The following is a 27,202-nucleotide window of genomic DNA, read 5'->3' on the forward strand; positions in this document are numbered from 1 at the left end:
GATCATGCCTAGAAAAACTGTTGCAGGTTCCAAACACTCAATTTAGAGATCAATATTTAGAAAATAACCTGCATCCAAACTAGGGTTTGGGGTGCACTGAGACAACCTGCAGCAGAATATGGTGTGAAAGCAAACCTATCTTGGAGTCCAAATGTTTTCATCATTCCCTTTAGTAAGTCTCATGAGATTCTCAATCTCATCATTGTTGAATGGAATCTGTAATATCTGCTCTATGTTCTTCGTAGGTATTCCCCAGATTGAAAGAGAAACTATATGTGAAATGAACCACCTAACAGATGGTGGATGGTTATATTCAGTTTGGCACAAGGTCACCTGCTATTGTAGTTATTTTTATGTTAGAAAATAAAAATTTTATACTCCCTCTAACAATTACAGCAGCATTGTGTATGGAAAAATATGTATGGTGATTTAAATTAGTGAAAGTAAAGCTACACTTTATAAATACACAGTTTTGAATAGTTTGTCTCTGTGGCACAACTACAGCAAGTATGTTTACATAGAAGTAGCTGTTTGCCTCATTAGCATGAGGGTAATAACACTGTAACCATTTTGTCTCCTAGAATGATTGAAGATAGTGGGAAAAGAGGAAATACCATGGCAGAAAGAAGACAGCTGTTTGCAGAGATGAGTAAGTATAGAACTTTAAAGGAATACCCTGTAGTTTCCATTGAATACTCAGGGAAAGACTGCAAATAACCACTTAATCCTTATGACATTTGTACCTTTCCTTAAAATCCTAAATTCCTTGTATGAAATGTACATTTGAGCAGTTGGGCTTCCTGTTAGGTAAGAGTGAAATTAGCAAACCCTTAAAATTTGTTACTAGACTATATATTTTCTATGAAAGAAAAAGTTTCACAGAGCCAAATGTATATGTATACATGGACACTTGATAAACAAGATTTAGTATTGGCACAAATATAGTCCACTGAATTTTAAAATCTGTGTTCATACCCCCTATAATATCGCTGTGTCTGGCATACTGTAGGCACTAGATATAGTTTGTGAAATGAATTATTGAATTTTTTAACTGCAAAATGACATCATATGTCCCTATGGGAAAGAAGAATCATTTGAACTTTATGGAGAGGAGAAGAATCTGTCCCACAAACCAGTTCCTAAAAAGTGAAAAGGAAAATAAAGTTTAAAAGAGTTTGGAGATGGGATGCCTGTGTGGCTCAGTCAGTTAAGCTTCAGAATCTTGGTTTCAGCTCAGGTCATGATCTTAGGCTCCTAGGACTGAGCCCTGAGTCAGGCTGCACACTGGATGGGGAGTCTGCTTGAAATTCTCTTTCCTTTTCCCTCTGCCCCCTCCCACTACTCACACACATGCTCTCTCTTTAAAATAAATAAGTAAATCTTAAGAAAGAAAAAGAAAAGCAGAAAGAGGGCACCTGGATGGCTCAGTGGGTTAGGCCGCTGCCTTCGGCTCAGGTCATGATCTCAGGGTCCTGGGATCGAGTCCCACATCGGGCTTTCAGCTCAGCAGGGGACCTGCTTCCCTTCCTCTCTCTCTGCCTACCTCTCTGCCTACTTGTGATATCTCTCTCTCTCTCTCTCTCTCTGTCAAATAAATAAATAAATAAATAACTCTTAAAAAAAAAAAAAGGCAGAAAGAGCTTGGAGGTAACATGCTGCATGAGGGAAACCAAACTATATTTACTTACTTGAGTGGCAAATCCATTAAATTAAGGTTATTGATTTATGTAAATGTCTGGTTGCCATGTAAGTAATTGGTTGGTAATGTCTCCATTACAGACCATTGGCTTTGTTTGTTTGTTTGTTTGTTGTTTTTTTAGAGAGAAATAGAACATTCACAAGCAGGGGTGATGGGGCAGAGAGAGAGGGGAAACCTAAGCAGGATTCATGCTCAGCATACAGTCCAACTTGGGGCTCAATCTCAGAGACCAACTTAGGGCTCAGTCTCACAATCCTGAGGTCATGACCTGAGCTGAAATCAAGAGTCTGACATTTAACCAATTGAGCCACCCAGGTGCCCCCACAGACCATTGTTTCTTATTCATAAAGAAGAACTTGTCATGGTAGGGGGCACACCTCTCAAATTCAATGTTGTAAAGAAAAAAGTACAATTCTTTTATTGTCTTTTTATCTCTCCTTCCCTGCATAAGACATAAGGATGAACAGAAGTGAGTTGTAAGCCTTTCTCTCTGAGAAAGCAGTAGACAAAATTGGGTTTCTACTGAAGACTAGAACTGATTTGGCAAGAATGAGGGTCAGGAGCAGATAAGGGAAAGTCCCAGATAATAACATTCATATTTTTCTTTATCATTTCCCAATAATCTGGAGGCACCAAGACAATGTTAGAACTAACAAAAAGGAAAGAAAATTAAAATTGATGTGAGGAATCTCAATCATGCTCCTTGCTTTTTCCACTTTCAGAGACATGTCTAAAGTACCTGAGAGAGTTACAGCCATGACCTTCCAATTTCCTCAGCTATGTCTGGCCCTGTATCTTCACTTCCAGCATGGCTAGCCCCCTGGGATTGTCCCTTTGTTGATAAAAATCTAACCGAGGAAGGAACTTAATTACCTCTGCCCATCTTCACAAAATGCAAGAGAGCACAGATGTCCTCCCAAGTCATAGAAGCTTAGACTGAAAGTCAGGCACCCCATACATCATGGGCCAGTGTTTTGTCAGAAAAAGAAAAATTAATGAATATTTAACATAACAAAGCACTGAAGTCTTGGGGGGAAATCTCTGAATTTATCATTGTTACATTAAAGATGTGTCAGCCAACACACTGTAAGAATGATTTTTTTTAAAGTGCTTATTTCATGATTTTATAAATACCCAAATTTAAGTACTGTCCCAGTTCCTTCTACACCTGTTGTAGTCCTTGGCACAGACAAATACGTATGTCACAAATGTCTTCTGAGTTAAAGTTGTCCAAATCAAAGGATGAGTGATGTAAGTGTTAGAGCCACAGAACCAGAAAACCTCTACATTTTTCAAATGAGAGAGATGTAAGAAAATTTTGCATTCATTTCCCAAATTGTAATTTTATCTTTTCATAGACACTTCTTTGGGGTGTCATGCACTTTATTGAAATGTTTTATGAGTTATTCTGTGTCTTTCTCCCTTGCATATGCTAAGTAATAGACCCAGATGTTGGCCCCAAAAGGGGAATACATATCTGACCTTAACAAGGCTTTCGTGAGCATCCTGTTTAGACCCAAAGTAGGACATATCCATAGTATGTAGGATTCTGATGGTTAAGACAACTGGCTGATTTCAGAGGAAGAATTGATGGTGATAGGTAGGCTGTCATACAAAAGAGAGAGATGATCTCCTTGAGAATGTGTTAAATAGTTGAAAAATATATGGATTATTCCAGCAGCTCAATCTGCAGGACACCAAAAAAAAAAAAAAAAAAAAAAAAAAAAAAAAAAGACAAGGAAACTATTATCAGGGAAGACTGACATCAGGCCTTGGAAAGTTAAGTTCCCCCAGGTATCTGTGAAGGACCTAAAAAGGGAGGAAATTGTAAACCCAGTCAGCTGAGTATTTTCTAGAAATAATTTTTTAAATAATTTTTTAAAAGATTTTATTTATTTATTTGACAGAGGGAGAAAGAGTACAAATAGGCAGAGAGGCAGGCGGTGGGGGGCACGGGGGTGCGGGTGGTGCCGGAAGCAGGCTCCCCACTGAGCAGGGAGCCCGATGCGGGACTCAGGATCCTGGGATCGTGACCCGAGCCGAAGGCAGTCGCTTACCCAACTGAGTCACCCAGGTGCCCCTAGGGAAAAAAAAAAATTAAACAGCAAAAGAAAGTGCCAAAGAGAGTCTTTGTTTTGGGAATTACAAATGCCAAAGAAAGATTGCATGTAAAGGAGTTAAGACAGGGAGGACTTTATTCAAGATTATTGCAAAGCAGTCAGGACCTACTGCAAGAGAAAAGAGAGATTGAACTCAATCTGGAAGGCAGGAGGGCTATTAAGTACTGGGGTGAACTAGTGCAGAAGTCCTGAAGATTATTAGTGGGGAAGGTGGTCAGTTGTGTTTGTTAATTGTCCCAGTTAGAAAGTTAGGCTTCTATGCTCCAACAGACAATTGGAGATCTCCTTCAATGATTGCATTTCAAAGGTTTGGCTCCCCTGTCCTTAAGAAAGTTATTCCTGGGCTGTAAAACGGGCAAGAGGCTGGGAGATTACTTCCGCAATGGAGCAGACAAAGAATTTACAATGAAAAGTTCTCTAAAGTAAATGCTCTAAGGAAAGGAGGTCAGAGGTGTTGGGTCAGGAAGAAGCCTGTCTGAAGGTTGGTCAGGATGGGGAGTGGGGGGAGGCCAATGTTAATGCCTTTCAAAGGCCAAAAAACAGAGGACACGAAGAATAGAGCTTTGTGATTGATGAGAAGAACAATGGGTAAGAAATTTAGGCAAATTCACGTGATTACATTAAACATTAAACATCTACTCTGAGCTCAGAAACATCTTCTCTGAGCTCAGAAACATCTACTCTTGAGCTCAGAAACACAAGCAGCAGAAGCAAGAAGAAATGGTAAAGAAATTAAGGGTAGCGTGGACTCAAGCCAAAAAAGACTAGCCTTATGTTAAAACCAAAATGAAACACTAACCCTGTGGCCAACAACTTTGATTAAAGAAATTCTAGACAAGTTGCCTTTAACCAAAACTCCCTTGAGGATAATGCCCTAATTATCTGTTGGTTTAGTACCTTAGATTAAAACTGAAAAGACTTAGTTAAAGTTAAATGTCATCCTCACTTTGGCTTTTCAGCCATCAGATGAGTTTACCAGCTCATATCAGCTTATCAGATTGGCTTTTAGCAGAATAAATTGTTTGTTCTTGGAATTAAATCACCTCTGTTTTCTTGCTGTCAGAGAACATCACTCTGCCTTATATGACTCTCACTTATGAACACGTCATTTACTGTTGTGAACATCTCTTAAGGATAAGCCATAGGCCTTTACCTTCGAATCCATTCACCTCAGATGCTGAGTAAATGTTGGTTTACAAGCCTACAGGGCACAGGACAGGTAGGTTTTAATCAGAGGAGAGTGATTGGAAAACGTTCTTTCATAACTCAGAAGACTACCTACCGAGATAAAGAAGGTCCTGAGGAGAAATCAGAGTGCTACCACTGCCTTTAAGCACAGGAGGGATAGAAAATCAGAGAGAGGCAAAGTGTTCAACCAACACTTGAATTGTTCAAATGCAGATAGTTCTTCAGAAAGTTGACTACAGTCAGTACATGGGTATCTGGAATGAAACCTAGAGTATGATTTTGTAATACTATGACTTTTAGGAAAATTGATTTCAAAAACTCAGAAAAATGCCATGAATGAGACCGCTCCCATGAGCCCACCGCACCCCTGGTAGGCCATGGTGGATACAGGGACTTTTTTCACTTTCTTCTTCATTTCCCTTGCTTCTCAGCTTCTTTAAAATGTTAATACCATGGGTCACCGCTCTGGAAATACTCTCTCATGGCACCACTCTAGTCCACTCTCCTGCTTTTTTTTTGACCACTTGACTTCTCTTTTTATGTCTCTTGGCACCTTCCAGATACCCAAAAGCCAGATTTTACCAAAGTTCTGTTCGATTGCCTCCATTTACAATTTCACTTTTTGTCAAGGCTTCACCATTATTGTTATGGCTCACAAGATTCATGAGCCATTCTCATAAACCAGCTTATCCAGAATAGTCAGTATATAAACTCAGGGTCCCTTCTAGCCTGTTCCCTCACTGTCAAGGTTTCTACTAATGAAGCAGCTTGAGGTGGGCTCACCATTAATTCCACTAAGGGCCCCTGATTATATGCAAAGTCACCTCTTGGAAAAATATTCCCAGTCTTGGCGCAATAAAGACAAATTGCTGCATTTTATATGTTTGTTAATAATTCTGGAAATGTACTCCATAGTCAGGAGTTCTATATCTGTATATCCAACTGCTGCTGATTATCTCCATTTGGATATCCCACAAGCACCTCAATCTCAGTGAGCCCAAAACTGAACTCTTCATTCACCCACCTACAAACCTATTCTGTATTTTACCATAGCCCAGTGAGGGCCTCCCCATCCCACTGAGCGTCCTAATGTAGAAATTTGAGTATTATCCTTGAACCCCAAATTCCTTTCTCTCTTCCCTTCTCTGTCTCTCTCACATATACACACACGCATACACACACACACACACACACACACACAGATACACACACAGATCCGGTCAATCAGCAAGCATGGAAGACTTCAGATACATTGTTCATAGGCTTCTTCTTTATTCAGTAGATATTTATTGAGTGAATTTGAAAAATTAATGAGATATTTAATTATCTGAATGACCATACCAATGGCTTTATGATGAGCTGACTTTCAAAACATGAAAGGCAAAATACATATGAATTGTGTGAAATTATTCAGAATGTAGTAAAAAAATGAAAGCCCAAAATTAGGTAAGGTTGGTTGGTTGGATCAAAAGATAGATGGATAAATGGAGAAAAAGAAAGGAAGAAGGTGGGGGGAGGGAGTAAGAGAGTGAGGAAAGGAAGGACAGGGAGAGAGGAGAAAAATCTTGGAAGGAAAAATAAAAGAGGAAAAATGGGATTTGTAGAATATAGCAGTGTGATCCATCAGAATTTCTTTTTTTTTTTTCTTTTTCAGAGAAAGGAAGACAGAAGGGAGAGGGGCAGTGTGGGGCCAGACACAGGGCTTGATCTCACAATCCTGAAATCATGATCTGAGCCAAAATTAAGAGTGGGATACTTCACTGATTGAGCTCCTTGGGTGCCCCTGTGATCAATCGAAATTTCTTAATGCCATCTTTGCTTTTGTCTTTATCACTTTCTTCCAAGTATGACATGGGTATGAGAGATTTAAGGAGAGGGTACGAGAGAAGCAAGTTACCTTAAGTGAATTAGCTTTACATTTTTATTATGAAAATTTCAAATGTATACAAAAGTCTAGAAAATATTATTCATCTCCCCTCTGATTTGCTCCCAGCCCCTCTCTATCATTATGAAGAAAATCTAACATATTATTTAAATGAGTTGACTCTAATGTTTTAAAGAATTATATCCCAATGATACAATACTTAAAGAAAAAAATACCATCTACTTTTCTTAGAAATAATGAAGAGGACATTGTAAAAAAGGAAAAAATAGGGAAATACTATACTCATCTTTTTGCTATACCTCTTTTTTATTAAAAAGGAAGATTATAGAGTCTTGAGAGTCTAGGGTATGAACTTGCAGGTTTTATATGATGGATTTTTTTTTTCCAGATGACGGAATAAAAATACTGCTAATCCTAGATATTTCAAGATGCTAAGAACAAGGATTGCTCTACTGACTTTTTCATTCACTTATTCAAATTCTGTCTTTTTTATAAAGGAATTAAGTCAGCTAATTTCCCTTTTTAATAAGGCTACTAGACCGCTAGCTCAGGAAAATACTATAGCATAAAAACGAACCTGAAGGGCACCTGGGTGGCTCAGTGGGTTAAGCCGCTGCCTTCAGCTCAGGTCCTGGGATCGAGCCCCACATCGGGCTCTCTGCTCAGCAGGGAGCCTGCTACCTCCTCTCTATCTCTGCCTGCCTCTCTGCCTACTTGTAATCTCTCTCTGTCAAATAAATAAATAAAATCTTTAAAAAAAAAAAAGAAACGAACCTTAATTTCAGCAAGATACTGGCAAAGTCTCTTACGTTGTGGGTGTGTTAGAGCAACGTGAGCTGAATCGCTGTAATTAGGTAGATTTAGAGGTGGTGATGTGACCATGTCTGCAGGAATAAGCAATGGGTCAGTCAACTTGCAGGACAGCCTCTAGTAGATACTAGAAGAATCTATTTGTGGACCTGTTCATGTCCTTGGTTTTAACCAATGCCTTGGACACAGAAGACATGCGACTACTGCCACAGCAGACTAGGAGCTTATAGACTTTTTGAGAGGAGACCACACATGTAAAACTGAATTAAGTTTATGGTTTACTGGGGCAGAGACAAATAAATTTGTTTTAAACAAGTTGGATAAACAGAGCAAGCGCCTGGTGCAGCATATCTCAGCTCAGCTTTTTTGGGTCCCAGAACCATATGGATCCGGTTGCCACTTACATTGTCTGTGCAAAGTGGTGTGAAAAGCTAATGTCTGCAAAGCTCAGTTTCATTGCTCACCACATCCTGTCTGATACTTAAGGTTTACAACCTCAGCCAGGAGGAACTTATGTAAATAGGAAACAGCAAGAGACCCTCAGACCCCTTCCTGACTCCTGAACAAAACAGAGGGTCCATTAAGTCCACATCATGATAGGACAGGGAACCCTCTCATTCTCCTGTCCCTAAGCATCATCTCTGTGCCCCTCTGACTACCTGCAGGAGAGTCACACCTTTGCTGAATTGCCCCTAGGGCCTCTATGAGAAGGAGATGCCGAGGATACGGTCTTGCTGGAACTAAGACATTTAATTGTGTGGGACAGAAGCCCTTTCACACCTGGGGCTTATCGTTATCCTTCCAGAATTTACACAAATAATCTGTGTCCCTAATGTCTTCTTTTAAAGACTTATTTTCAGCTAGTGATTGTTGACCCAAGCTCAGCATCAATAAAAATACATATTCCTCCAGGGGAAAAGGCAGACTGAGCGTTCAGGCATTTCAGATAGTCTCTCGTCTCTGGTTATTCAATACCCCAGAGAGTTCCTGTTCCACAGGAGCCTCTCAGGTTTACAGAGGACACGAAACTGGGAAGTCCCTCGGAGATGCCAGTGGCAAAATAAAAAATTTTAGAATGGTTACAAGCATGAGCTAAAAATTAAAAGAAACTAACCAGATAAATACAAAGTCCTATCTTTAGCCTCCAAATAAGCATTTAAATAGAAAACAGAAAAGATCTGATAAGATGTAAGTACATATGATTTTTAAACCCACTTTTTAATGAAAAGAGACAGAAGAATGAGCCATTTAATTTTTTTTAGTTGTATTAGTAAGTGTCTTATCAAAAGTGGCAATGATTGCTTTCTATATGTTCTGCACAGACAAAGCAATAACTGTGGCATTTGGGTTAATTTTGTATATCTCATTTCAAGGATCTACAAGCCACCCATAGAGCCAGAAGACTAGAATGGATAAAGGTCTCAAAGCCATGCCTGATGATAATGAGAATACTAATAGCAACGGGCATGTATTGAAGCCCTATTGTGTGCCTCCATCTGTGGTAGACAATGGCCTGGAAATGGCTGTGGAATTGAACCTGTCCAATCTAAAAGGTCAAGAAGTTATGATCCCAGCTAAACTTTAAACTCCATGATGAGAGGGGTGTTTTTACATAATCTTCAGATGGTAATGAAGATGCTAGTCATGGTCGTGATAGCTGCTTCCCAATGTGTGAGAAATAAATTATCAAGTGACAGGGAGGAAAAATGATGTGTCTCCAGAGAGGAAATTAGATCAAATAAATTGAACTTATCAGGACACAAATTAAAGCTCAAATATAAAAAAGAAATCTCTATCACTTAGCGCTATCAGTATCACTTATTGTTACTCAGAAGTGGTATAAAAAACCTTTTAAGGAGTCCCACCTGCTATTAAGTGCTCACTAGGTGCAAACATCAGACCTTACCAGCTTGTAAAGCTGATACTGTAATCACCATATTCATGGAAAAATCAGGTAGCGAGTAAAAACTTGTCAAAGGTTGGGGCGCCTGGGTGGCTCAGTGGGTTACAGACTCTGCCTTAGGCTCAGGTCATGATCCCAGGGTTCTGAGATCAAACACCACATCGGCTCTCTGCTCAGCGGGGAGCCTGCTTCCTCCTCTCTCTCTGCCTGCCTCTCTGCCTACTTGTGATTTCTGTCTGTCAAATAAATGAATAAAATTAAAAAAAAAAGAATTTAAAAAACTTGTCAAAGATTACACAACTAGGAAATGAAAGATTAAGGCTTACTGAGTTTAAAGCTCATTTATTTTTACTAAGTTATAACCATCCCTATCATTGAAAATAATCCATATGGCCATTGTCCACATGTCCATCTCTTAAGGGCATGGTTAGGAGAATTCCTGCACTGGAGGAGGATGGGCCCTACCTAGCTCTTTGATCCTTCAGGCACCCAGTGTCAATGAGCCTGTTTGTCAAGTAACACATTCTCACAAGAATGAATGTTTAATGATCTGCTTAATAAAACTGGGAAGTAATAGGAATATTGATATCATTTTTAAACGAATCTAAAGAGATCAGTTAGATTCAAGGGAATGCTAAATGCTCTCAATGCAGGACATTTGCTAATTCCCCCTGAATTTCATTAGGAAAGCACTTAATTGGCCTCCTAATATAATTATTTCTAGGCCAGTTCATTTACTTGCTACCCTAACTATTCTATTTTGAATCATTTATGTAGCACTTTTACTGGTAAAGTTCAACACATGTCAAATATAGCTCTGTGCCTTTATATCCTTTACGAACCATAAACATGGGCTTAAAGAAAGCCAAATATTTGGAAGCAGAGAAGAACAGACATTTGTTGAAAGTCTGCTATGTTCTAGACACAGTCTAGAGATCAGCTCATTCGGAAAAGGGTAGGAGGATCGCCAGGAACTCTGGTGTGGATGTAGTAAGCAGCCCGTCCACAGGGTGCTGTGAGGACACCAGCCCCCAGCCTGGCAGAGGTTCTGGGTGGAGAGTCGTAGGAAATATTACTGGGTTGGTGGCATAGGAAGTATACACAGAGGGGCTTGGATTCACAGCAGAACATTCAGACTTGGTGAGCAGCAGAAGCCATGCTGGGTTCTTGAGTAGAAGTATAGAATGAGCAATTTTTTTCAAGAATATGGGGAACGTGTTCCTCTCTTTAGAGAGAGGAGTGGGAAGCCATAGTATAAGAAAGAGTAGTGGTTGTTCTTAGAAAGGAGTCTCCTCTGAGAGTGACAGGAAAGTTTGCAGGATACACACTTGCAATACTGATGAGTACTCGGCGCCAGCTCTGTGCCAAGCCCTGGTCTCCGTGCTTAGGCGTAGTCACACATTTGCCTCCTAATTCTGTGAAGTAAGAAGCGGTGGTATCATCATCCCCAACTTCCAGATGAGAAAACTGAGGGTTCTAAGAGCAGCTGATGTGGACACCAGGGTTGCTCAGTCAGTTAAGCATCTGCCTCAGGTCATGATCTTGGGATTCCGGGATCGAGCACCCACCTCCCACCACCCTCCCGAGACTGCGCTCAGCCCAGACTCTGCTTCTTCCTCTTCCTATGCCTCTCCCCCTACTTGTGCTCTCTCCCCCCTCTTTCTCTCTCCCTCAGATAAATAAATAATCCTATAAATGCAAATAAATAAATAAAAGCAGTGGACCTAAGATCACATAGAAAAGATACCCCACATTCAGCGAGTGCTCCCCTGGCAGCCAGATTTTTTTTTTCTTAAGATTTTATTTATTCATTTGACACAGAGGAGAGAAATCACAAGTAGGCAGAGAGGCAGGTAGAGAGAGGGGGGGAAGCAGGCTCCCTGCTGAGCAGAGAGCCCGATGCGGGGCTCGATCCCACGACCCTAAGATCATGACCATCCCACGACCCTGAGATCATGACCCTAGCGGAAGGCAGAGGCTTAACCATCTGAGCCACCCAGGCGCCCCTCGTAGCCAGATTCTGTGACCCATCACAGTGCGTTTAAAATGGTTGTTTGACGACACTGCTATCGTCTTGCTGTTTAAAGTCACAGCTTGAGCAGATTGTTCTCGGAAGTGGCAGACACCACAGGGCTGAGGCCGTGTTTTTCCGCCCACGAACACGGTGGACAACCAGCGTGCTGGCTCCGTGCGCTCTCCTCCTCCAGAACCTGAGGGATGTGAGGCAGACCTTTTCTAGTCTGAAAGTTATATTTGTAGTCTAATAAAGATAAAAATCAAGTTAAGTGAATGGGCTATACTATCTATGGCCGTTTTCTTTATAAATATTATAAATCGCTTTCCACACACATGGCAGACCATATGTGTACGTTTCTCCCCCCCCACCAGGGGCTCAAGATCTGGATCGCATCCGACTCTCCACCTACAGAACAGCATGCAAGCTTCGGTTTGTTCAGAAGAAATGCAACTGTGAGTATGCCAGTTGTTTGGACTAATTACCCTCCTGAATCCTATAGTTTATGTTTGTTACTTTGTTTATTAAAACTGGTGTCTTGTAAGTGTTGATAAAAATATGTTTACACAACAGTAGAGTATCAGGATGCACAAATGGTTAGAGAGACTCTCCGTAAGTGATTCTGAAGGTTTCATTGCTCTTAACTGCTCAAGTGATGATCCTTTGGATGTGTGCGAAATCCTGTCCTTGGGATGGTTTAAATCTGGATGGATATTGTTCTTCTCTTCTCTAGCTTTGGTATTGTCCATGCAGTGCCATCAGAGTAGTTTCCACGAACGTTAGAAAACACCAGATATTAAGGTTTTTTTTTTATACATGTGTTTGCCTTACAAGTATAAGAAAATATTGATAAGCCCCTCGAAAGCACAGAAGTTTCTTTCTGAGGCTACAAAATTACCCTTTGTATCAGAGTTTTAACTACATTAGCCTGCATCGGACCAAAGCAAGAAAAGAGGCAATAATACTCGAAGAAACAAAGAGACTTGCTTCGACATGTTCCCAAATTTTAAAATGTCGGCAGCCACTAGATCACTAATCCCAGTGAACCGTTAGCATCGTCTGCTGCTTCACTGCTCTCATCATTCTCTGGAGAAAAAAATTGCCTCATAGTTCGTGTCTATGAACTTACTCTTTTCTTTTTGAAAACTGACTGCTGTAAAAATGAATAAGTATTCTCATTTTCTAATTAGTATTGGATGGATTAGAAAAATGAGAACCAGAATGTTCTCCTGAGGACGAACACATAGTTTTTGCATGAGTGGCAGAGGGCTTAGACGTGGTCAGTATGGAAACCAGGCATGTCCACACCTCTACCTCCCAGAGTCTCCAGCAGACGTTCCCTGGGACCCTGCCCCAGGCTCCCCAAATTCTGACTGGGGGGGGGGGGATGGGCAGGCAGCTAGTCTTCACTTGCTCTTATAGAGCTTCTTCCTCAGCTTCAGTGGCTGGAAATGGGGCTGAAGTTTGGGGCAGGAGAAGAGGGTAAACACAGGTTGGCCAGATAATCAAAGACATGTTTGACTCCTTATAGAAAACTAAATCCAACCAAAAAAAAAAAAAGTTGGGGAGACTATGAGAAGAGCACTACAGATGCGGGAAGGAATCTGTGAATGTACTTGCAGCCCTGGGCACTGAGGAGTCTATAAAAGGACTTTCGAGCACTGGTATTAAAGGACAAGGAAGAGGCTCCCACCAAAGAAAGGCTTTTCTACCCTCCTCAACCCTACCACCTATATTTAAACAAAAGGAAAGGTCTCCATGTCTTCAGCGATGAAAAAGTGACAGGATCCTCCTGTGTCTTTGCTCATCACAACTCAGTGGCCCTGAGAATGAGGGGGAAGAGAAAGAGCAGGGACGGGGGTTCTCATCCCATAGAGCTTTGCCAAGCAGAGCTTCCTCCTCCGGGCCTTTCAGCAGAGAGAGGGAATTGTTTAAAAAAAAAAAAATGTTACAAAACAGTTGGGATGATCCAAAAAGTAAATAAACAATAAAGAAAGGGAAGCCTGGGAGGGAAGGGGAGAGCATTTCAAAGGCTCTATCTCCAGCAACCCTGGGCCACCTCGCATTCCTCCTGCTCCCAGGGAATGGCCCCTTCTCATTCTTGGGGGTCTCCTTTTCCTCTTCCTGTTCTTCTCTGCTCTTGATCCTTATCCTACATCCAGAATCATGTGGTGGTCACCCTGACTAGGCAAGGAGTCACGCTGACCTCCTTGGAAAACCGTGCCAGTCTATCCCTGGGGAAACTAGAACTTTCATACCCATCTAGTTGTCCCTCAGTGCATCCATTCACTCACCTTTTAAATTAGAAAGCTTATAACGAGCTCCTACTGTGTGTTCGGCACTGTGCTTAGGTGCCTGGGGTAGAGCGAGGTGAATAAGATACGATCTCTGCCTTAAAATTGCACAAAGTCTAACTGGGTTAGCCTGGATGGAATTTTAAACAGGCTCCTAACGCAGTATGAAAGTGTAATGGTAGGAATGGGGGCATGGTGTTGTGGGAGAACAAAGAGGCTGGGCCCTATGTGGGCTGAGGGCCAGTAAGAGGGGTTTCCTAGAGAAGGAGGCATCTAGCATGATTCTTAGAGAATTAGTGGACATTACACAGAGAAGTGTTACACCCGACAAACTTCATCTATTTGAGGATGAGGAAAATCCCTTCTTAGCCTGTTGGCTAAGATCAAGTGTAGGAAAATATTATATTCTCTACAAACTATACAAAAGTAAAGCTTAAGGAAGAGAAACAAGCGGGTGCCTAGGTGGCTCAGTGGGTTAAAGACTCTGCCTTCGGCTTGGGTCATGATCCCGGGGTCTTGGGATCGAGCCCCGTGTCGGGCTCTCTGCTCAGCAGGGAGCCTGCTTCCTCCTCTCTCTCTGCCTGCCTCTCTGCCTACTTGTGATCTCTGTCTGTCAAATACATTTTTTAAAAAATCTTAAAAAAAAAAAAGGAAGACTAACAAGCAGGTTTTCAATGCTCTGCTAAAATAAAGTTGCTTTTTAAAATTGTTTCTACCTTGAGCAAAAGTGTTAAATGCAAGTATGATATGTGTTTGCTGAGTTTTCCTCCCTGACAACAAATCTAACAGTTGTGATGTCAGGGAGCTTGCAAAATGCTAACACAGCTGAGACTGTTTTATCTTAAAGGCAGAGCCTACTTTTTCAGATAACTAGGACACTGGTGTTTATGGGACATAATATTAGTCAATGTTGAACGTACACCCCTGTATTAGGGGAAGGTCATTTTTGTCTGCAGTGAAACTTACACCATAAATATGGTACCTTATACTGGAGTTTTACTCTACAATAAGAGAAATTTTTTAAAAAATCCAGGCAGTGTATTTGTAAGTGCATTGCTTTATTGAAATTCTTACATAGCGTTTACTTCATAGAAATCGATGGACCTTAAGAGAACAGGTTATTTTTAGGTCCAGACCTTATTTACAGGTAAGATTGATGTTGGGTATTAACAAAACTAAGCTTAAAAACTATATAGTAGAGGGGAGAAAACATTAAAAACTAGCACTTGTCAAGTCATCACCTAGAAAGAAAAAATATTATCTGGATATAGCATGGAGTATATAGACTTTTAAGAGATTTGTTTTTTTATCTGAGTTCAGACATCAGAAGGGTTAGTTAATTCCCCGTATTTCTGTCCCCACAGCCCTTGCCTACTGTCTTTATGGTTTCCTGTACAGAGTACTGATTCCTATCACTGGCATTCATGTTCCTTCCCTCTAATGCAATTCCCAGTGGATGCTGAGAGTAACTGCTTCTGAGGGTCGAAAACACTCCACAGAAGAGGCCAGAAAACTGTGGCCTGTGCACTGAATGCAGCTCAGCACTTACTTTTGTATAGACTGTAAAATAGGAGTTTTTACAGATGACTATTTGCAACGATTTTAAAATAGGGAACATTACTTACAGTCCCAGTTAAGCAAAATGCTGTCCTTCCCCCGCAAATTCTAATCTTCTCATTGGTAAACAGGTATTGAAAAAAAATTCCTTCCATTATTATATTTTAATTTCATCAGAAAAGTGTATAAATTTGTTTTCTCTCTCATTATATATATGCCAGAGTAATATCTACATAATATTACTATGTAATCTGGTAGTGCCCCACTCTCCAAACACGAAAAAGACATTCACCAACCTCTGTTATAAAAGAAAAACTGTGAGACACCATCTTTTCTTTTTTTCAGACAAAAGACACTTGATTCCTTCAACTTTTCTCCATGGGATTCATTTGTCAAGTCAGCTTCTTCCCCTTACCGCTCATTTTTGTACTCTGGCCTAACCTCCCTCCCCGTGCCATGACTAGCACATTCCCTAATGGAACAAAAGGATGGATGACCCTAAAAATTAGGGGACACCAAGTTGTCAATTTTATTTTCTAGGAGGAATAGGACAGAAAGGGGATAATACACACAATATTCCTAACTCTGCTTTCTAATCGATAGCATTTTCTTTAGCTTCGAGGTTTCCTGAGAACTTTACACAAAAATAAGCTATACACCATCTATAAGAATGTGTGCAATGACAACATCTCAGCTTTGTTTTAAACAAATAACTATTTTCTGCCAGAACATTATCTCCTCGGTCAGCACTGACATGGTTAATGATCCAGATACCCTGTAATGTCAGCAGATCTTTTCCCAGAAATTACTTTGGAGTCAATGGAATGCAGCCTTAAGTTCATGAACAATAAAAGGGAACAAGAGAAATAAATCAGAAATCTCAAATCTCTCCTGTTTAATAAAAGGAGCAAAAGTAAGGAGGCACCTTCTTTTAGTTCTTCTGCTCACAGCCTGAATTTTCTGTCAGTCGTATCAACTAAAATTTAGTTAAAATTTTGCTTAAAAGGAAAAGAGGAGGAAAGGTATATATTTATATCTGAAATCTCAGTTTCTCAAACATTTCCCTCTAATAAAAGAAATATAAGTATTCCTCATCCACTTATAAAGTTAGAACACATGCTTTGACTTAATAACTCTAAACTTCATTCAGGATTTCTAGAAGAAAAGAAAATGCAGAACCTCTTCACCTAATGGCTTCTCTGTCACTGTGAAATTAACTCATGTGAATGTTAGATATGTGGTGGGTCCAGAAGGAATATTCTTTTATGAGTGAATGAATAGGATCCACTAGATTCATTTTTCACCAGCCAAGTGATTAGTATTATACCTTCAGGAATAGCCTTTAAATATGTGGGGGGGGGGGGGGGGGGGTTTTTTGTTTGTTTTTTGTTTTTTCTTTTTTCTTTTTGAAATTTTATTTCTTTATCTTGAGAGAAAGAGAGAATGAACATGAGCAGGGAGGAGGGGTAGAGAGAGGGAGAAGCAGACTCCCCACTGAGCAGGGAGCCCAACTCGGGGTTTGATCCCAAGACCCCAGGATCATGACCTGAGCAGAAGACAGATGCTTAACTGAGTGAGCCATCCAGGCACTCCAGGTATGCTTTTTCTGAAATAAATACTAATATCCCATTCAATTTTATTCAAGTTGATTACCAGCATATTCCTCTTCTTTGCCATATTTCTAAGTATGTGGATTTTGGGCTGCCTGTATCCATTTCTATCATTACATAACACACTTAGCCACTTAAAACAAGACACATTTACTCTCTTGTAGTTTCTGTAGGTCAGAAGCCAAACACAGCATGACTGGATTCTCAGCCTAGGGTCTCCCAGTGTCTGTGGTTCTCATCTGGGGTTCACGGTTCTCTTCTGAGTGAACTGGCTATTGGCAGAACTCATTTCCTTATGGTTGAAGGGTTAAGGTCTCCATTCCTTACTGACAATCAGCTGGCGACTACTCCTAGTTCCTACAAGCTACCTGCATTCCTTGCCACATGGCCCTCTAGATGTTTGCTTCTCCTTCCGTACCAGGCACACTGGGTCTCTCTGACTTCCTCCTCCTCTGTGATCAGCCAGAGAAAACTTTTAAAAGAGTTATGCAGGGGCACCTGGGTGGCTCAGTCAGTTAAGCATCTGCCTTAAGCTAAAGTCATGATCCCAGAGTCCTGGGATCAAGTCACTGGATAAAGCCCCGAGTCGGGCTCCCTGCTCAGCCGGGAGTCTGCTTCTCCCTCTGCCGCTCACCTCACTTGTGTGCTTGCTCTCTCCCTCTCTTTCTCAAATAAAGTCTTTAAAAAAAAAAAAAAAAATGAAAGGACTTATGTGAGGTCAGGTTCACAGAAAATTTCCTTATCTTAAGGTCAACTGACTTGATACCTTAATTACATCTGTAAAATCCCTTTACTGAAGGACCTAAATTAAAACACTAAAGTGTTTGATTCAGCAGTGGAGAAGGTATATCAACACTGAAGACCAGAAATCTTGAGGGTTGGGCAGGTGTGAAGGGCATCTTAGAACTCTGCCTACCACATTGCTCAGCATCATTGACTTTTCTGTTTTCCAGGTAATGACATAGAGAGCGTTGGGTGAAAAAATGAAGTTTAAAGGAAATACTCAGGTGACAGAAACAGATCCCCCCAAAAGAGATGTGTCTGAAGGAGAGAGATAGGACTCTTTCCTGTCAAGGAGTCAAAAGGAAGAGCAGGAATGTTCAGTTAGGGAAATAAGTGGCAGATGGCAAAGGCTTGGAGCATAATTATCTGTGCTCCAAGTGATTTTGATACATATTTTCACTCCTGATGTTGGATCATTCTAGACACTTGTTTAGAATAAAGAGAAAGGCATTGCGCTAGAATCCAACATTCCTTAAAAACTCCCTGTGGGGAAGTTGGTGGTAGCAGCAGAACATAAACCCATTTAAGATGCCTTATAATGTGGCAGCAGAAAACCTCCTCCTGGACCAGCAGAAAACTCTGTCTGGACCTGTGGCAAAACTGCTTCCCCTTCATCAGAGCGAACTTCTGGTAGAACAAATCTATAGTGTTAAGGTTCTGGTGCTTGTGATACAGGCTTAATTAGAGCTGCTTCTTCCCTTTCATTGCTTCTATTTTTAAGATCTTAAAGATTCAGAGCTTTGTTTTCTTGTGAGAGCTTTTATTTTTAGAGACGGCTAGGAGCTCCATCTTCCCAGTCTTCAGCCACTGCGCAACCTATGAACTGAACCAGTGCCTGTAGTCATTTCTGGGTGTCTGGAGGGAACAGCCATCAGCTTCCTTCCCTTCCTCCTGCTTCTGCATTAGGGCACGGAGCTGGGACCACTGAAGACTTTTACACTCACAGTTTAGGAAAGAACCTCATGTTTAAAAGCCCCCGCCCACTAGTTAAGAGTGACATGTACAGAGGCATCCTTTCAAGCTTCCCTGCGCCATCTAGCAAGTAAGATTCAGTGGCCTTCCCTTAGTGGTCTGTCAAGCTGTGTTCTGGGAACCTGCTGGACAGAGCCGCTGAGCTGAGCAGTGAAGGGACACCCAGAGGGTGCTGTCCTACAGCCTGGCTCCTGGGGTCATGGGGCTCTGGCAAACACTAAGAGGAAATGGAAGACAGTCAGGAGGAAGGGGAAGGGAAGATGGCCACTCCCACAGAACCACCCCTGTGACCCATGAGGACTAAATCAAGGAGACTTTCTTGACATTTTGTTCACGTTACCAGCAGCCACTCGTTTATTTTTTTATTCAATGAATATGGACCAAGGTTTGCTGCATGCCAAGAATTACTCCAGACCATGCGGGGGCGGCAGGGAAGTGATAATATTACATAGTGTTCAAATTTAGTATTAGAATAACCTCAAGTTTACAATCTAGTTGTATGTTCTATTTACTATAAAGCTTCTGGTTTTGTGACTATCAAATAGTAGAAAACACTCTAAAACTTTGCTATATCAGCTTATATCTAGCCTGTCAAGTCCCCTGAGCAAACTGCCACTTTCTGAAGAAAAAAAAAGTACTTATAAGTATGGCAGTTAAAGACATCAATGTATCTGTAGCTATTGAAACAAATTATTTAGCTGTTTTTAATCATTCGTGATGTTCGGCTAGGACTTCTGTTTTACCTCCTTTTTTTATCAGGAATTGTAAAATTCTGTTCATTCTAGATGAGGAGAACATAGCACAAGAGATCTTAAATGGCTTCTCCTGAATAAACACCAGATCAAATCATATAATTGAGAGCTCAACTTCTAACCTCTAAATATTAGCCAAATGCTATGGTAAAAAGAGAGCCTGTCCGGCGATGTCTGTCAAACACATGGACCACGAGCCTGCTACAAAGCTAATAATGCGTCAGCCTTGAGAAACTTAGTTTCTCAAAGATAATAAACTCTAATGTAAGATCAAGTATACATTTTAATTTCCAAATTCAACATTGCTGATATAGGACTGTGATACTATTATATTGTGGAGAAGGATATGTCGAGGAAGAGTTAATTTGACCACACAGAATTACAATCTGTTTTGAACATGGTCATAATCATCGTTTTCTCCTCATTTGTTACTCTGAATGGGCTCAACCAGTGATAGATGGGGACTTGGTTAGAATCCGTGCTTGAGCCCATGTTTCCCAGGAAGCAGACTCCACACAAGGCTTCTGTGGAACTCCCTTGTTTGCCATTCCAGAGCGGAAGTGGAACAAGGGAGGAAAGCCAACAGACAGTGCAGGAACTTCTAAGGAACCTCCCAAAAGGCTCCAGAACTTTCCACCCAGGGGCCACAAGGAGGAAGTCCTAATCTAGCTGCTCCTCCCTCCCTACCACCCCCATATGTCTGGGTTGCATTTGTGTAGGTGTGAGGTGGGTCCCTGGCCTTAGTGCTGGGGCATCAGAGGTTTGGAGCAAGAGTCTGAGGCAAGTGCTCTCTGCTGGCAGCTGTGTGGAGCATATCAGTCGAAGTCTACTCCTTGCCGGTCATTCCCTCAGGGGCTGGAGCAAGGGGCGGAGCCAAGATTTTGAAAAGGGGTCTGAAACATTGCCTCCTGTGCACCTTGGCTTTCTGTGTTAGACATTTCCTCATCGGTATTTTCTACTGCCTTTTAATTTTTATTTCTTACAGAAGATACACTTCTCATATTCTTAACCTCACTTAAGATACTGCAAATAATCTGCCAATTAGCCCTCTAGAGACTGCTTCACCCAAACACTAACCTATCTCCCAAACAATTTTCCTACGTACTAGGAAACTGAGTCGTAACTATTTTCTGAATGGGTGAATGAAATGCATTTTCATGTCTATCCCGTTTTTTTACTCTTATTGCAGAAAGACAATTAATTATACATAAATGGTACAGACTGAGTGCAGGAAAAAGGGACACTTCCCCACGACTGCTGCTTATCTGTTCTTCAGGGACCCCATGTACTTTGTCCATCAGTGTTGATCAGGGCCAGATTGGCACGTGGTGCAGCGTCCCTGAAAGCAAGAGCTGTAAAGGAAAAGTGGAAAGCAGTTTCTCAACAGTTACAGCCCCACGGTTGCTCTTTTTCTTGAAATGCTGCCTCTGGCATCTAGGGTTCTGGCCATCTGCTCAAGTCATAGTGTTTAAGGAATAATGAAAGTACTGCGGGAAGCCATGCTCCGTGAGTCTCACTGAGCTCTCCGAATCTTCTAGAAATCATATGTCGTGACTGGCAAACAGTAGGCCCTCTACCCTACTCCATTCACCAGGCACTGGTGAGCACCCAGTTTGAACAAGGCATATGCAAGTAGCTATGAGAAGTACAGAGATGAACAGGACATAGTACACATCTTCAAGTTAGTTATAATTTCATGCTGTGGTTCTTTCTCTCATGAATCTTTGAGAGAATCTTGATGAAAGTCACAGATCCTTTCCCTCCAAACACACATGATTGCAACCATAAAATTTAGTTCATCATTTCAGAGACCCTCCTCTCCTCTGAAGTTCAGTCAAGAGCTTATAAAAAACAAGTGGAGGGAACAATTCGACCCTTAGTAACTCTGAGAAATGCAGAGTGTCGTAAATGATCTCATACATGAAGTCTGGGAGCAACAAACGGGAGAGCATAATTCCACTTGAAGGTATCAGAGCTTCCTCGGGCATACATGAGGGTAATACCCTTGAAAGACAGTTAACTGAAGAGTGTATTTGCTAAAGAGTAAAATAAATCGTGAAAGAAAGCCAAATGTGTATTGTGGAATAAGAAGCCCAATGTGGCTGGGGCATAAGATTCTTGGAAAAAGCTGGAGGTGAGTAGCAGATGAGGTCAGAGATTGGGGGACTGGACTGGTCCCTGGGTGGCTCCATAGGTTTCCGACTCTTGGTTTTGCCCTCGTCATGATCTCATGGGTTGTGAATTCCAGCACCGAGTCCACCCCCAGGTCCATTCTGCACTCAGCAGGGAGTCTGCTTGAAGATTCTCTCCCTCTTTCCCTCCCCCAACTCACTCGCATGATCTCTCTCTCTCTCTCAAATAAATAAATATTTAAAAACAAACAAACAAATAAATAAGGTAAGGAGACTAGAGTCCAAACATTGGTTTTCAAGCTTAGAAAATTGGGTTTTACTCAATAGGTGATGGAGAATGGTATGGGACTTACACCACTTCTTAGGACAGATGGAAGAGAGCAGGAACTAGAGATGAGTAAGAAAGGTTATTATAAAAATCTATGTAGAATAGGCTTGGCAGGTAGCATGGCCGACTAGTCTAAGGCACTGGATTAAGGCTGCAGTCTCTTTGGGGGTGTGGGTTCAAATCCCACCACTACCATCCATTGGGCACCTGGGTGGCTCAGTCAGTTAAGCATCTGCCTTTAGCTCGGGTCATGATCCCAGGGTGCTGGGATCCCTGCTCCACAGGGAGTCTGCTTCTCCCTCGACCCTCCGCCTTTTCTCTCTCTGTTTCTCATGAATAAATAAAATCTTAAAAAAAAAAAATCTATGTAGAAGGCAGTAAAAGCCCAAATTAGAGCACTAGAATGTAGGGAATACTAAAGGCATATTGAAGAAACCTATACAAACTGTCTAGTGAAGGCTAAAATGACTACCCAGAAGGAAGGTAAGATACACGATCCTCTTGCTTCTGAAGCTATTAAATACATTCCAAGCAAAGTTAAACACTGGCAGTGAGAAATTAGTTATTGTTCAGATCTTTCTTTTCATTTACCTTCTCTTATTATTTTTATAATCGTTGGTACAAAACCTTGGAAAATAATAGGCTTAATAAATGCTTGTTCAATTGAATTCAGCTCAATTTAATTTACGGTATGACAGCTATTGAGCCAACAATTACTATACCTCATTTTGAATAATGATGCCAGTCTACAAACACAATTTAAGGAAAACTGAATACTTTTTTCCTAATGGACAATAGATGTACTGTCAGGGCCTCTGAGGACTGGCCTGATACCCTACTTGATTTTATGCCAAAAATATGTTGTAGACCTTTTCCTGAAGCTCTCTTCCATCATGCATCTTACCCAGGAAATTAAAGTGAAACTAAAGTATCATCTTTGTAAGCTATGATGCTTCTCTCCAAGGATCCTTAGCACAGAGAGCGGTCTTGGTGATAAAGGTATATAATGTAGGTGCAAAGGAGTGTTGAATTCGGAAGCATAAAATAATTTGGTGAGTTATTTGGATGTTGTTTCGATTCATATATTGAAAGATATATCTCATGGCTCATGAATGGAAATCAAATACAAAAATTGTATTTTCTTAACATTTTCTTTCCCAACTCAGTTTTCGGTCCATGTGGCTAATCTCTTCAGTGTAATCACATCAAAATGCATTTCTTGACCCTAGCAAAGCATACCACTTAACTGAATTTCTCTTCCCTAAGAGCTTTTTAAACACTGGTTTGTCATGCTCAAAAGCCTGCATGAGGGCATAAAAATAAATTATTTATTTGAGAAGATCTTAACAACTAGACAATTTGCACATGGCTTTCTTGACCACAATCCTTGTTCCCAGGATTCTTGTGCTATCTTTTAAATAAATTCCAACAGCTCAAATGAGCATCAATTTCCTGTTCTCCTTTTCTCTCATCTCTTTAAGTCCTGCTCCACAGCCGTGGTTCTCAAACATCCTTGCTTTTCAAAATCACCCAGGGAGCAGGGGACACCGGGGATCCCCTGACCAAACTCCGGAACTATGGAATCAGAGGCCACAGTTTGAGACCTGCTCATTGCTCCAAAGATCACTTTTGATTCTCACCACTGGACTGGTTGGCTGTAGACCAAGATGGAATTAACTCTCACGGTATTTTGAAAATGAAATTTAGTGTTAAACTTGATGGGAAGCAAATTCTCCATCTCTCTATTTGATTATTGAAAAATCAGAGAATTGTCAAATAATGGCCAATAAGGAAAGGTTACAAAGTTACAGACCCCGCTTTCTGGTACACCCAGTAAGCAAACTCTGCTAGCCCCAACAAGTTAGTAGAAGATGTGGTTGCCCCTTCTTCATTAGTTGCTCTCTGCTATCAGTCACTAGATCATCTTTTTCCTGGAGTATCCACCCCCACCATCCTGATCCTGCTGTAATTCAGGAACCAGCTTGAGCCCTACCACCTCCTCCTTTGAACCTTCCCAAAGTTTCCAGCCTGCAATAGCATCTCTGTATTTTCAGCTCCAGTAGTTTTGGGATTTCTGGGGGGTTTTTTGCTTTGTTTTTTAATCTGCTTAAAGGATATGGGGTTTCGATGACATAGTGTCTCAGCTTGATCTTTAGCTAGGCCATCTGAACAGGTCTTTCCCCATGGGAATTACAACCTCTTTCCTGGCCAGGTTCTCATCTTTGGTCTAGTCCCCTCTAACATGAAGCACCATATATTGTAGAATCTTTAAAATTATTGGCTGGATTTCATTTCTTTTGAAAATATGCTTCCATTCCCAGTTCTGTACGTACACGGCAATTTTCTTCTGTAGGTTAATGCTTGTACATGCAATACGTGTAGGGTAAGTTAGTGACACGCTGAAATATTCTTTTCTTCTCATGAGCTGACATTCTCTGAATTTCGAGATAAGTGTTTGATCTGACCGTGAGCTAAACTCATTGCTGTGATACAGTCTCGCTGGATTTATAACGTCGTCACACCTGGTAAGAGGAAAACCAACCTGGGGCACCGGTGTGGCTCAGTGGGTTAAAGCCTCTGCCTTGGGCTCGGGTCATGATCTCGGGGTCCTGGGATCGAGCCCCGCATCGGGCTCTCTGCTCAGCAGGGAGCCTGCTTCCTCCTCTCTCTCTGCCTGCCTCTCTGACTACTTGTGATCTCTCTGTCTCTGTCAAGTAAATAAATAAAAATCTTTAAGAGAAAAAAAAAAAGAGGAAAACCAACCTGAAATTTTAGAAGAAAGCTTGTGTGAAAGGGCAGAAATCTTTATCACTGACAGAGTAGAACAAAAAATTGGGAGATTATAGTCTTATCTGAATATGACAGTAAATGTTAATGCCTGTTTTCTCTCAAAAATAAGAACAATGCCTAAAATGCATATGGTGCTTTAGAGTTTACTAAGTGTTCTCCATGTGATTTTTGTTGTTCCCCAGAACACCTGTAAGATAAGAAAGTTGGATATTATTATTCCTGTTGTACAAATGAAGAAACACCTGAATCCATGTCTATGATCTCTGAGCCCATTTTTCTCTGGAAGAGAAGCTAGACTTATTGTATACTTGACGCCTTTGTTCACTAGATCCCACAGTCCTCTTCCACCTGTGAGTCTGTGTCTTCAGGGACCTGTCTTGTTCACGCTAATTCTAGAAGCCAGAAGAGGCCTGTGACATAATAAGGGCTGATAAGTACTTCTTCAGTGAATAAAATGAAGTTGTTAGCCTCTGGTATGGAAGGTTAAGAAAAGCAAGTTAGTGCGCTGGCACGGTAATGAGCTTAAAGAGGAACCTGGAGTTGTTCCTGAAACTCACAAGGAGGTAGGTTCTTCTCCCCCACCTCCTCACACGCTACGCACGCGGCAGTCTGACCCACAGGGGAAGCTCCCTGAAAGCATTCTTTTTTTTTTTTTTTAAAGATTTTATTTATTTATTTGACAGAGAGAGAGGACAAGCAGGCAGAGAGGCAGGCAGAGAGAGAGGAGGAAGCAGGCTCCCTGCTGAGCCTGATGCGGGGCTTGATCCCAGGACTCTGAGATCATGACCTGAGCCGAAGGCAGTGGCTTAACCCACTGAGCCACCCAGGCGCCCCCTGAAAGCATTCTTACCTAAAGTCTACTTGATACTTAGAATAATGAGTGCAACTTTGCATTTGAGAGCTGGCATAGGAAAAAGACAATGCTTCTAGGTGTGCTCATCTTTTAGTGCGAAGGGCACCAGAACTTTATTGGAAAACTGAAAGAATGACTCTCCATTAATAACTTTCCTATAAGCCTGCAAACAAAGTTTAATACTCCACTGTGTGAAGGAACACAATTTGGTGCATCAGACCTGCAGTATAAAGGAATCAGAAATACCGCCTGCACGTGGTTCTCATGCTCTACCGAATTGCTCTACAATGGGCAATTCATGCTGGGAATTTTCCTGAAATCAGGGAACCTGGATCTAGGGAAGGAAGATCTGGACAAATTTTCTGGAGAAACAACCTAGCTCCTTTGTAGTGGGATCGGATGAGTAAGTCAGCATCAGAATTCTCCCTACTTTTACCTGTGTATATCAGAGACTGGAAAACTTGTCCTAAGCAAGCCGCGAACAACAGTCACCATCACTTTAAGCCTGGGTGGCCAGAGTAGATGGGGTTTGACAGGGTGTATGCATGAGTGTGCACACACATCCACGCCCCATCTGCACGCTAAAGGATATTCCCAGTGGCATACCAACAGTTTATGTTCAATTCCCAACCTAATGCAAATTACTTTTCTCCCAGTCATGATCCCTAGGGAGTCTGCTTCTCCCTCTCTCTCTCCGTCCCTACTCACCCCACCCCTCATAAGCTCTCCCTCACTCTCGCTTTTGCTCTCATTCTCGTGCACGCATGTGTGCACATGCTCTCTCAAATAAATGAATTTTTTTTTTTTTTTTAGGTTTTAGTTATTTATTTGTCAGAGAGAGAGAAAGAACGCACAAGCAGGGAAAGCAGCAGGCAGAGGGAGAAAAAGACTCCCTACTGAGCAAGGAGCCCCATACGGGACTCAATCCCAAGACCCTGGGATGCTGACCGGAGCTGTAGGCAGATTCTTAACCAATTGAGCCACCCAGGTGTCCCAAATAAATGAAATCTTAATAAAAAAAAAAGAAGAAGAAGAAAATAGCAGCCTCTCTTGTTGCCAAGGACAGAGAACCACTGAGTTCCAGCCTGTTTGTCATTCTTAAACTACCTAGGAATGTTGTTAAAATGCAGATTCTGATTCTTCTGATCCGGTTGGGGGCCTGTGATTGTGCATTTCTAACAAGCCTAGTGCCTTGTGGCTCTGAGTGCAGTGCAAGAGCAGCAGCCCCAGGGAGCTGTTCTATAACCTGTAGGGCTTTCCAGCCTGCGGCCACGGTGAAAAACCACCACTCCAAAATGACCGGAGTTAAAAAGTCACTATAATTGTTTACTGACCTTCCCCAGCTGCAAGCCCTCTGAAATCCTTCTAAAGTTTTATAAGATTGTCAGAATCACCTGGAGAGCTTTGTGGAAAGCCTTTCCACTTCCTAAATTTTGGAATTGGTAAGTAGTAGAAAGTAGGCTTGGGAATTTTGAGATTTCCAAGTGCTTAGGCTTTTTTTTTTTTTTTTTT

The 27,202-nt window shown here is 41.4% G+C and overlaps 1 protein-coding gene across 17 annotated transcripts in view; it reads left to right on the forward strand.

The window, feature by feature from the left end:
* DTNA (dystrobrevin alpha) overlaps positions 1 to 27,202 on the forward strand; it is a 357,028-nt gene that overhangs the window by 231,681 nt on the left and 98,145 nt on the right. For all 17 annotated transcript variants that reach the window (XM_059409438.1, XM_059409440.1, XM_059409439.1 and 14 more), the window contains 2 exons: positions 582 to 649; positions 11,994 to 12,074. In XM_059409438.1, the coding sequence (XP_059265421.1) occupies positions 583 to 649; positions 11,994 to 12,074 (148 nt within the window). In that variant the 5' untranslated portion in view covers position 582. The remainder of the gene's footprint in view (positions 1 to 581; positions 650 to 11,993; positions 12,075 to 27,202) is intronic.

This window comes from Mustela nigripes, chromosome 8, assembly GCF_022355385.1.
Source record: "Mustela nigripes isolate SB6536 chromosome 8, MUSNIG.SB6536, whole genome shotgun sequence".
Taxonomy (NCBI): Eukaryota; Metazoa; Chordata; class Mammalia; order Carnivora; family Mustelidae; genus Mustela; species Mustela nigripes.